This window comes from Urtica dioica, chromosome 12, assembly GCF_054948205.1.
Source record: "Urtica dioica subsp. dioica isolate 48M chromosome 12, U.dioica_male_clone48M_v1_H2, whole genome shotgun sequence".
NCBI lineage: Eukaryota > Viridiplantae > Streptophyta > Magnoliopsida > Rosales > Urticaceae > Urtica > Urtica dioica.
This window is the reverse complement of record NC_142767.1, coordinates 10,077,917-10,090,291: the sequence shown is the minus strand read 5'-3', so window position 1 is coordinate 10,090,291 and position 12,375 is coordinate 10,077,917. Positions and strand designations below refer to the sequence as shown.

The 12,375-nt window shown below is 35.4% G+C and overlaps 1 protein-coding gene across 1 annotated transcript; it reads right to left on the bottom strand.

Annotated features, from left to right (window-relative positions):
- Nucleotides 1–5,341: 5,341 nt before the first annotated feature.
- PHF1 (phosphate transporter traffic facilitator1) lies at nt 5,342–8,604 on the bottom strand. Its single transcript, XM_089602314.1, has 10 exons — nt 8,237–8,604; nt 8,057–8,157; nt 7,455–7,587; nt 7,239–7,330; nt 6,839–6,938; nt 6,670–6,742; nt 6,453–6,573; nt 6,222–6,341; nt 5,969–6,039; nt 5,342–5,871 (listed from the first exon to the last, which is right to left on the bottom strand). Exons 1-10 carry the CDS (start codon nt 8,417–8,419, stop codon nt 5,669–5,671), a joined length of 1,197 nt encoding a protein of 398 aa, XP_089458440.1. The 5' UTR covers nt 8,420–8,604; the 3' UTR covers nt 5,342–5,668.
- Between the last annotated feature and the right edge of the window lie 3,771 nt (nt 8,605–12,375).

Sequence of the window (12,375 nt, the reverse complement as noted above, 5' to 3'; positions counted from 1 at the left end):
AATATAAATTGACCAATATTCACATCTTCGAGTTGTACTCTTGGCTTCTTCGTCCTTTACGTCTTTGATTTTCTCAATTTCATATTCCAATTGGTGAATGTACTCCATGATCCGATCAGTACTCTTTGTTTCTTCTTCTTCTTCCTTGACAGTCCTGATGCTTTTGAGTTCGATTTCTAACTGGTTTATTCGTCTAAGCAAACCAGGTATCACTCCCTTCGATCTTTCACAAATCTCAGGATCAACCCACCTAAAATAATCGCATTCAGACTGAAATTGAAAGAAGCAATGCGCATATCAACAACTCGATTTCAAAACCAGAGAAATATACAAAAACTCAATTGAATGATTCTCTTTCAACTTACTTTTCCCTTGTAGCAACTTTGAAATCGCCGACCAGGATTCGACTCAGTCCACGATGTCCGATGAGTCACTGGCACGCCACACGTACACGTCGGACCCGTTGAAATTCCTCGAACCGCTGACGAACGACTGCGTGAATGTCGTCCACTCACGTTGGAGCTGGAGCCGCTGATGCACGACGGACTACGAGCTTCCATTTGCTTGATTTCAGTGCTTTGAAGACGAAGAAGAAGATTTAGGTATTTAGGGTTAGGGATTTTAGATGTTTTTGGGATTTAGGAATTTAGGGATTTCGCTTGTTTTATTTTTATATCCGAATTCTTTTCTTCTTTATGTATCAGTTGCACAAGATCAATACACGTGGACTTGACATCCATTTTAACGCCCTGGGTAGCAACGAAGAGAGTGTTTAGTGACATTGGGAACTTTAGCCGCCACTTATAGACATTGGATACTTAAGTGGGAGAACACGAAAACATTGGGTATTTATGCCGCCATTTTTTCTAATAAATATTACACAGAGAACAAGACATAGAAAATATGATGACAAATAAATGCAACACTTTTTCCATGTGAGATTGGTTCCAAGACGTGAGGGTTCCCGAGACACGCCTGTCAGGAGGAAAGGCGAAGTGACGATGTGAAGCCTAGCTTAGGCGAAGTGACGATGTGAAGCCTAGCTTAGGCGAAGTGGTGAAATGAAGCTTAGGCGAGGTGACGAAGTGACAAGTGAAGGCAAACTGCCGAGCTAGATTTCTACAGTAACCCGGCAGGAAGCCACAAAGCCTAACTTTGATCTGAGACCTGTTGAAGGTGATTTCATCTATCGTCATGTAGGCCGACCATGGGTTGAATATCATTTGAGCCCCTTTGAATGTCCAAGGCCTTCTTAGCAGTATCTTCTCCAAATCTTCTTTATTTCGGAACCGGAACTGTAATAATCCAGGCTTCATTTCCTTCACCACCCAGCTGTTGTTGCACTTCCACACCACTGAGAAAAGTTTATGAATTATTTTGCCACAGGGATGCCATGTCGACAAGAGCTTCCCCGCCATAATATGGTCGCCTTCGTCCCTAGGTTGACCCCTTCTTCCTTAGAGATGACTAGTGTTTTAGAAAAATTGTTTGTCGTCTTCTCTACTTCGTCTTCATTATAATCTGGTACTTCAGCCAAAACCTCACCACTCTCACTGTGTTTCCCTTGAAAACCCAAAAAACCCTCCATGTGTTTCCCTTAAACTCAGACCATCCAACCCAGCAAAACTCACTCAACGAAAACCCAGAAAGAAACCAAACTCAGATCTGACTACACTCTAACGCAAACACTCTTAGAGAAAGACATTTCAAAAGGAAAACTAGTAACTCTTCCAAATCAGATAGTTGAAAAGACCGAACACCCAGACAAAAGCTTACACAAGACAAAAGTCAAAATGAAAATTTCCCACTTTGTATGGAGAGGAAAATCAACACTAAAAAACAAAAGCCTAAATGTAATTGTATAATGGAGTTAGGGTTAATCATTTTTTTTTATGATTATTCACTCTTATAATCAAAATTGTTCATCCAGACGAAAAAACCACATTCCTCATCCCTATAATGTCCCTAAAAAATTTATATAAAAAAAGACCATTTGTCCAAAACGATATTTTTTGTTGTTGTTAGATGTCAATTACTAATATTATTATCATAATAAAATTTACCGTTTCAAATATTTTTTATGTAAAAATAACCATATTTAAAAATAAAAAATTACACAAACTAAACCACTTAAAAGTTAAAACGTTGGGATAGCGATCTAGCCAACGTTTCGACTAAGTTTCAAATGTAGCCAAAATTGATGATGTTGCGCTATTATTCATATAGCAAATTACATGGTTATCCTTTGTTTTAAAATCAATTTATATGTAGCCAACGTTTAGTGCAGCCAAATAGACAAGAATTATTACATGTTATAGTCATTAAATCGTAATATTTTATCTCCTAATTTGTAGTCCAATTAGTTGCACTGAATCATTGATTTGATTTTTATTGACTTTCTATGTTAATTTACACGTTAATATATTTAAACGTGAAATCCCCTTATTAGGGAGTAGTTATGTTTTGTTATTTTGAACGTATGAAAATTAGGTTATAATAGGTAATCTGGTAATTTCCGTTAATATTAGTTTATTTTACATGCGATATAAAGCTTTCTTGGTTTAATTTCAGTTCATTTTCGTTTATTTCGTTACAAGCTTAACAAAAATATGATTTTACATAAATAAACCATTGTAAATGACTTACCTATGCAATTTTTTTTTATCTTTCTTTGAAGTCAAAATAGTTATGTGGGGGAGTAACATATGCTAAACAATGTTGATCATGCAATTAAAAATAAACAAATATTTTTTCTCGTCTAAAATATTGTCGCCATTTTTTAAACCTAAAACACAGTCATCATTTTTTTCATCGTTTAGGAAGATGAAAAATCGCCCGTTAGAAAGAGAAACAATCGGTAACTGGGAAGAAAGAGAAAGTGGGGTAATTATATTTTCACGGTTACCTATTATATTTTTGTTTCAATAATGAATTGTCTTTTATATTTTTAAAATTTAAATCTCAAACATGGACTGAGAAATATTTAGCAGACTTAGTTGACTTTAACTTTTGGCTAGCTGAAACATTAGCTAATATTTGGTTTCTGTGATTTATGCTACATAAAAGTATTTTCGATATTTTCTAACCGTTTATTTATGTAAATGGCTAGATTACAAATTATCCAAACGTTAATTAGATACTTAAAATCGTGTTTGAGATTGGCTACGTTGTTAGATCACCCTTTTAAAATTCCGCTTTAGGCCTCTACTTGTGTTAAGCATGCCCCCGATTGTCATCACTTGTATGTGATGGTGTGGGATTAGAGTCTTCGACGTAATAATGAATCCCATCGTGGTCAAGATGATTACTAAGTACTTACCAAATCAAATATAAAATTATTTGTACTACATGCGTATTTATTTTTTAATCATTTCTACTTTTTCCCATGGATTTAAATTCCGGGGGAATCGGACGGGAACCAGTGCGGTTCCCGTTTTTTTGAAGACTCCGGCACCGGAATGAGCAAAACCGGAAGATTTCGGTGATTCCGGGGGAACCGGACCGGAAACTAGACCGGGATCGGATCCCGGTCCATACTTCCTGGTCCGGTTCAGTGTTAATTTTGGTTAAAACCGGACTATAAACCCGGAAACCACAAAAAATTTGGGAAAAAAGTCGGGAAGATCCCCAATTTTTTCCGCCGCGACCGAGTGCAAAATCTTTGCAAATCCTATAGATTCCGAGCTTCCCGTCATCTTCCCGACTCGCCAAAGGCAAAAAGCCACCAGATCCCGCCGGAAGGCACCGGTATTGGTGAACTTCCCGACGTGAATATGTATTTTGATGATTTTGAGTTTATTTTTTTATAATTCTTGAAGATTAAGTATAAATTGGTAGTTATGAACATGAATCTAGTGTTGATTTTGAGTTTGTGTTCATGTTTTCTATTTTTTTTATTAATAATCCGAATTTTTTTTAATTTTTTTATTAGTTAGTGATGATTATGGTTATGTTGAACTTGTTTATTGACTTTGTGTTCATGTTTTCTAATTTGTTTTATTAATCCGAATTAATCTTTGAATTTATTGTTAGTTTGAACATGAATCTAGTGTTGATTTTGAGTTTGTTTTCATGTTTTCTATTTTTTATTAATCCGAATTTTTTTGTAATTTTTTGATTAGTTATGATGATTATCGTTATGTTGAACTTGTTTGTTGACTTTGTGTTCATATTTTCTAATTTATTTTATTAATCCGAATTAATCTTTGAATTTATTGTTAGTTTGTGATTATTATGGTTAAAATCATATATTTAAAACCATTATTGTTTTATTCCGAATTTGTTATGAATTATTTTCAATTTTCATTTAAATCCGGGAATATGTTAGAGTTTGTGAGTATGTTAGAGTATGGGAATATGTTAGAGTATGTGAATATGTTAGAGTTTGTGAATATGATTCATGATTGTTAGTCTAATTTAATTTAGTAAAGGTGATTATGTTGATGATTGCTAGTTTCAGTACAGAATTTGTAGGTTACAAGAATGTCGGCCCCCGACCCAGCTAGGAAGTATTGTACGCTCGTGCCCGGAAAAAAATAATGTGCACCAGTGTATATTTTGCAATCACATTATGGTAGGCGGTGGCATCACCAGAGTGAAAAACCACCTAGCCAATGTAAACGCAACCAAGAGTGTAAGATTCTGTGAAAAAGTCTCTCCTGAAGTACAGGAAGAGATGCGAGGTTTACTTGTTGGCAATGTCGAAAAAAGAAAAAGAACCAGTCGTTGGCCTCTACGATTCGTATGACATTGAATAAAAATGTTGGCGTTGACGAATCAGACGAAGAAGAAAACTACGAAGCCCAATTACGATCAGTGATGAAGAGGTCACGACAAGAGGCCCTTTAATCAATTACTACTTAATATAAAAGAATAATAGATAACAAATTACTTTAAAATAGCCACAAAAAAGGTGTCTCTTTAGATTTTCAATATCAAAATTTCCTAAAAATAGAGATAAAAATAACAAATTTTTGGGAATTTCAAATATTAAAAAATATCCAATATGCTCTTAAGAATCCGTAATTTTCTAGTCCCTCAAAATTATGAACCATTATAAAGCAGTCCCCTAAACCATTTTCTAGTCCTCCATAAGATTATGCTACTTTTCTTCTCTCTATCCCAAAACAAGGTGTCTCTACGTAGAAATATATAATTTTTTTAACAGTGTATTACGCATTTAATAAGAGATTCGGTTTCTTGATAGTTTTATTTTACAGAAAGAAATTGATAGAAATTTTAATATTTTTGGAGACATAAATGTCAAACCTTTTCGGCCCAAATCGCGTAGGACATTTACACGGCATTTGAAACAATGCTTCAAACACACCATCTCATGGTATTTAAATCGAAAGTGGTGGTCCATAATTGGCTCTGTAATAGTATTAGTGATCGTCAATGGATTGTCATATCGCAACTACATTTCCAAAAAAAAAGAAAGAAAATCCCTAATCCTAATACATCTCCAAGAGTTATAAATAAATCATACAAAGAAACTTAAGAGAAAGGTCCCATCAACCTCGAGTATAAAAATTAAAATAATACACAAATCATTTTCTCGTAAAACAGAAAGCAAAGGGAAGGTCTAGCTTCATCAGAAAGCTTTAACTTGAACCAACTTGGGAGAGTCTTACAAAAGATTTTGTTGCGAAGAAACGATTTGAAGTCCTCACATATCTACCGGACCAAACGGGTTGAAGTTATTTTGATCGTCAGAAGGGTTCGAATCGCCAAAGAAAGCACCAATCTTAGGCAATGCCGGTCGATTGAGTTTAGGGAATTGCCAAAAGGAGTCCGAGTTCTCCATGAATATGTAGAACAAAATGCCCGAGGCTAGAAATAGTCCCAAGAGCAACAAGTAAATCTGCCATTCTGCATATTTAGGAGTAAATGTTTAGAAGTTTTCAATAAAAATAAAAAATAAAAAATAAAAAATTATACATTCGCTTGCTTAGAGATTAAAACAGACCTTTCCAATCAACAGGGACGTTTAGCTTGGTAACCACGGGTCCCCATTCGTTTGAGGTGGTAAGAACGACCCTGAAAAAGAGTCCTACGCAGTGAATTCTCTAGTACATTCAAAAAGCTTTTAGATGAGAGACTATATGTCCCTCTAAATCATGAAGTCCATTTCTGAAGTAATCATTTGTACTTTCATGCCCAAAAAATGCCTTTATCATAATAAATAAATAAAAAAATACCCAATTCCTTAATATTATTACCTTTCAGTGGGACAAAACTCGAGTGTGTCAATACATGTACCAAGGTGTAGCCTTTTACTTATGTGGGAAATCGCCATTTTCTTTACATCCACTACGCATATATCTCCATCTTTGCTCCCACTAAATAAATATCCACACAAAATGACTATGGTAATAACCTCTGACACTTGATAGAACATTAAAAACATTTAAGCAAAAAATAAGCTAAAGTTCAAGAATTTGATTGCTTACAGAGCGAGATATTTTCCATCCTTGCTCATGGACATAATTGAAGTGGGCTTATTAAGTAACGTCTTATGCCCAATTCTCTTCCATGTGCTTATATCCCAAACCGCGGTGACAATCTTATCACCTATTTAAACCATGAAACAGGTGTGATGCGAAGAGTTAAATCTGGTAAAAACATTTACGATGTCTATCTGTGTGCAAAAAGGAAGGTGAAACGCACCTTTCTGAACGGTGCAAAACAGAAACGGTTTTGTCCCATCCTTTGAGAAACGGCATAACTGAATGCTTTCGTCCTGCGGAAAATAAATAAAATAAAATAAAACTCGTGAGATGAACAATGTCGGAACTTGAAATTTGAATCCCAAAACTAAGATTTCAGATAAGCGTACTGGTTTTCGAGTCAAAGTTGTGACGGGAAATCCATCTTCTGTTTTCCAGACTCTAGCTACACCATCAGTGGATGTTGAAACTAAGAATTCAGAGTCAAGGCTGGAAGGTGAAACAAATTCAAGATTAGTCACTTCAATCCATGTGAATATTGAAAAACAGCATATACATGCCAAAAACCAAAATGGGGCAAAATAGCAACATTTTTCTTTTTCGTCTCAAACAATCAAAATTATGCCCCAAAAAAAAAGGGTACAAATATATATATACATATATATATATACGAATTGATAATTTTTTTATAAGAAAAATCAGATGTAAATCTTAATTTTTATACTTGCTGCTTTACGGTGCACATTATGTCTTTAATCAATCAATTACATCAAGAAAAACACTCCGAACCTGAAATCCATATCACGAACGGACTTGTGCGCTTTTGGTTCATCTAAAATGATACGGAGGCTGGGCCACTCCAAGATTCTTACATGCCCATCCTGTATGTAATGATAGTTTAATCACATTGATGGTTCAGAAAAAAAAAAAAAAAAAAAAAAAAAAAACAAATAAAACAAAACCAAACACAGAAACACAAGTGAGAACGAAAAATCTATTCCTTACCTCACCACCGGTAGCAATTTTAGAACCATCGACACTAAAAGCCACACATTTCTGCGGACCAACACCTTGAAGAGGAGCTATTTCTTTTGCCAATAGCTTCGTTTTCGATTCTGTAACGCACAGCTCAAGAAATCTGCAAATTCCCAACAAACAAACAAAACACACCTTCACCACCAAGATCAAGTAGAATGTCCCGATATTTTACATGCTAAAATACGTTATGATATACAGATAAATTGCTTAAAAATGTATCAACCTTGAGTACAAATCACTTGAATTATTTAGTATTTAATGCCCTCAAAGCCAGACTATGTCCATAAAAGGCATGTCAATAAAAAGTGAATATACCTAACGGTTGTTGCTTAACAAAATTGGAAAGGCGAAAAAAAAAAACAAAAAAACCACTGCATGTCAAAATTACAGTTATAATAAAACTCACTAAGAGTTAGTTAAGTAGTTTATTCTTTATAGCTGTTTTTGTACATCTCTCGTTTGGGTGATTGGGTCCACTGCTTTCAAGTTTCATAGAGTAATTAATAAATAAAAAAATACATCAAATAATAAAACCATAAAAAAAAAAAAAAAAAAAAAAAAAAACTCACTTGCAACCACCTTTGGTTGTAGAGCAAAGCAAATCGTCTCCGCTCGGATGAACAGCGATTGACACTGGATCGCCGTCAACCTCTTCAAACACATGCGTCGCCTAAAAAAAATATATAAAACTCGAAATTAATTTAATTTTCGAATCAATTGAAAATATCTAGAGAGAGAGAGAGACGAACCAAAGGAGACGAAGAGAGATGCGTGGTATTAGGGTCGAAGGCGAAGAGCTCGATCACCGACGGCGAGGACTGAGATGACCCGGTGCCACGTGTCCTGGACTTTCCCAAAACGACGACGTTGGCGTTTTCCGGTCGCCGCACCCACGTCCCACACGCCACCGAATACTTGCCCTCGCTCTCCATTCTTCTATTTCTATTCCGATTACCAAACCAAGCTTCTGGTCTTTTTTTGGGGTGTACTATTTTTGTAACTATATTTTAAAATTTGGGGATTTTTAAAAGGGAAGAGAAAAATGGTTAATTTTTCGAAAACAATAAAATAGGACAAGTGTGCGTGTGTGTAATGTACAACCTAAAACATAACACGGCAGCGAGAGGGGTTGCGGTGGACTTTCTCGTGATGCAGTTTGGTGGGTCCCACGAGGTTCTCTAAAATAAAATATGTCAACGCCTTATGGGAATATAGACGACTTTTTTTTTTTTTTTCTTCTTCCTTTTTCTCTCTGGATGTAGAATCAAATGTGGATATTCGACGGGAATAACGCGCGAGTATGGATTAAAAACTGTTACATATTTTTATTTTATTTTATTTATAAGAATATGCTATAGGATTTAATTGTTGAAAGATTGACGAATTATTTATAATTGAGAGAGTGGTTGGGACGATATTTGGATTCTGAAAATAATCTGCAGTATGCCTGTATGATTATGGTTGAAAAAATGACCTTTTTTTCGAATAAGATAATTCAAATTAAGTGTTTAGTATAATGATGAAAGTTTCATAAATTCATGTATTCTAGTCATTTATAGTGTTAAAATACTAATATACCTATTTATGTTTTGGTGAACCTGTTTTCCTATAATCTAAAAATAATTAATCTAAGTATCCAAAATTTTAATTCATTATTAAAACATTTTTTATACATACCAAATAGTTTCAAAACTATTTCATCTTCATAACATTGCAAAAAAAATTCAAAAAATTCAATCATGTTTTCAATTTCGTTAATTCATTTTCAAAACACACAAACAAGTTACATCATTTCAGTCAAGGTACATGATCTCAAAATATTTAATCGTGCCTTCAAAAAATTTAATCCACTTCTATATCTAGAAAAAAAAAAAAGTTTGAATCACCCATCTAAACAAGTAACAAAATTGTAATAAAATGTTTGAAGTATTTCTTTGGCATAGTCATCTGCTATGAAAAGGTAACGAAATCTCAAAATATTTAATCCTGATTTCAAAATATTTAATCCAATTTTCTATAACAAAAACAGGGGTGTTCATCAAAACCGTCAAACCGAACAACCCGATCATCCAAACCAAACCGAACTCTTTTTTAAACCGTCCCACTAAAATCCGATGAAGTTTGGGTTGTAACCAACCCAAACCAACCCGAAACCGCAATTGTTTCGGGTTGGTTTGGTTTTTTATAGTCGTGAGATTGGGTTGAACCAAACCAACCCGATAGTGTTAATTATTTAATTTTTGTAAGATTGCAAATATTTTGTATGTACTATTGTTAAAAATATAATATTTTTTTAATTATATTATAATTAAATAAATAAAAATACTTAGTATTATACTTTATTATTTACGACTACATGAAAACTTGGTAATTAAAAATATGCGTAATTTTTATTTTAATACGTAATTTTTTTTAAAGATAGGTAAAATTTTAATTTTATTTGACAAAACGTTCTAGATATAATATACGTATGTGATTTTTATTCGAGTTATAAAGTCATTTGTCGATAATTATAATCCGAAAAAACCAACTCAAACCAACCCGATTATTTTTGGGTTGGTTTGGTTTGATTTTACCTTTCAATCGGGTTGGTTTGGGTTTTAAAAATAAAAATTTGTTGTAGCGGTTCGGGTTGGTAGAACATGAAAAAACCGACTAACCCAACCCGATTACACCAACACTCAAACTGATGACGACGAAGACGAATAAGAAGAAGAAGAAGAAGAAGTTAAATTGCACGACATGTACGGGAATAACGACAGAGATCGACGATGACGGTGATGGCAGCCGACGTAGATTGACGATTGGTGGCGATCGATGGTAATGGCAACGAGATCGACATAGATAGACGGAGATGGCGATCGAAGGCGATGGCAACCAGATCGATGGAGATGGCAATAGTGATGGCGACGTGATCGACGGATATAGATTGAGATTGCAATGAAGATGGCGACAAGATCGGCGGAGATAGACGGAGATTGAGATGGCGAGTTCGAATGATGGACCGAGCAGCCAAGACGATGATGTCATGGCTCGGCTTTAAATCCCGATGTGTCGGGTCGATAATTTGAATCTCGGCACGCCCACCGCGAACGTGGAAAATCCATCGTTGAGCTATGAAGAGATGGCGAGCACGAAGGTCGAGACCTCGTTACAAGCTTCAAACGATTCGGAGGCGAACATAGACATCAACGGTTTCGACGCCTCGGTTATGCCCCGACGGAGGCGTTGTTGGCGATGGCAAACAACGGAGACGGCGAGTTCGAACTACGGTGATCGATAGCGTTTTTTGGTTTTTTGGTTTTTTTTTTTTCTCGAATCAGTTTTTGTGTTTTAGGGTTAACAATAATGAGGTCGTAGGCATTGGGATTTATTAGAAGGATATTTTTATGATTTTTCAAATTTTAAGCTAGTTTACCACAAATTGAATAGTTGGGCTATTTTACTAAACTTAAACTTTTAAATGGCTAGATAGCCGCATCACAAAAAAAAATAGACGTTTACCGCTATCGTGATTAAACAAAAATTAGATTTCATTCAAATTAAAAAGCTATCAATAAACAAACTACATAGAGATGGAATTCAATTAAATTAAACCGATTAGACCAACTAATAAAGTATCCCCCAATTATCGAGACATAAACGCATGACTAAACTTAATTGGGAACCAAGCAACAAACATTCAATGAATAGCTTCCAAACCCCACAAGGAGGACCCCCTCCTTAAATACGGCACTCGAAGGTTAAGCGACAGTTCATGACGGGCACTCGAGAAAATTAGGCTAGCGAACAACCCAAAAAATTCTTCCCAAATCTTACACGTGCTAAAATTCTAGGAGAACCACAATGGAAAAGCAACAACATCAAGAAAAAAAAAATTGGTTGACTAGAAAAAAATAAAACATACAAATCTAGATATAAACAATGCAAATCTAGATCTAACAAACACAACAAGTAACTTAATAAGACACATACAAAACTAAACCCTCTAGACGGCCCAACCACTCGACAAGTTAGGCCATTGTCTAGGGCCTCATATCCCAAGAAGAAAATTAATGCCTCAAATTTATTATTTCATTGGTATAGGCAGGCCCAATTGTTATTAGAGATTTGTAACATAATAACCACTTAGGGAAATCGCCAACATTAATCGGAATCCCAATAATACTCTTTTCCCAAATCAACATCTTCTTTTCCAACTCTCACATGAACAAATCTTTACAATCCACATTGAAATTCTGATTAGTTGCAACGGCAAGATGTCGCACACAATGCGTTGACAATGTGTCCGACAACTTGCTTGAACACAGATATGGATAAACAACAAAAAGTGCAATAAACAAAGTACACAGGATATGGTTACCCAGTTCGGTGAATCACACCTACATCTGGGGGCACGCTGCCAGTGGAAAGGATTTCACTATCTTGTAGTCAATAGTACACACAAGGTTTATATCTGATTACAATCAACAAATCAATAAAACCTAGAGACTATTACTACCAGTGATCACCTAGACAGGGACTCCCCCTGAATTTGAGCTCCGTCTCAATTCCACTCTTCGAGCAACCTCCTGGCTCGGATGACCTTCAATCTTCAGTAGTACGTGAACCTTCAATCACGAAAAGCACAAGAACCCAACTCTCACATACACTCAATCTGTAGAATAGTGTTTGAGAGAATACACCACTTAAAACCAAAACACACAGCCTCCCAGTCCGCCGGTCTTGCACGTCTAAGAGTTCTGAGTGTTTGATCAAAAGTGTCAAGGCTGCTAAGGGAGAGCGCATGGCTTTTATAGCAGCTGGACATTCCTGGAAGATATCTCGGGTTTCCTTACCCGTCCTCAAACGAATATCACAAAGTAAAGACTCCATCAAAGTGAATATT

Excerpts from the sequence above, each read along its gene's own strand:
- PHF1 (XM_089602314.1), bottom strand. The coding sequence starts at position 8,419 with ATGGAGAGCGAGGGCAAGTATTCGGTGGCGTGTGGGACGTGGGTGCGG. Across the intron at positions 6,574-6,669 it reads GTTTTGCACCGTTCAGAAAG|GTGATAAGATTGTCACCGCG; the intron begins GTGCGTTTCACC and ends TGGTTTAAATAG. Across the intron at positions 6,342-6,452 it reads GATGGAAAATATCTCGCTCT|TGGGAGCAAAGATGGAGATA; the intron begins GTAAGCAATCAA and ends ATATTTATTTAG.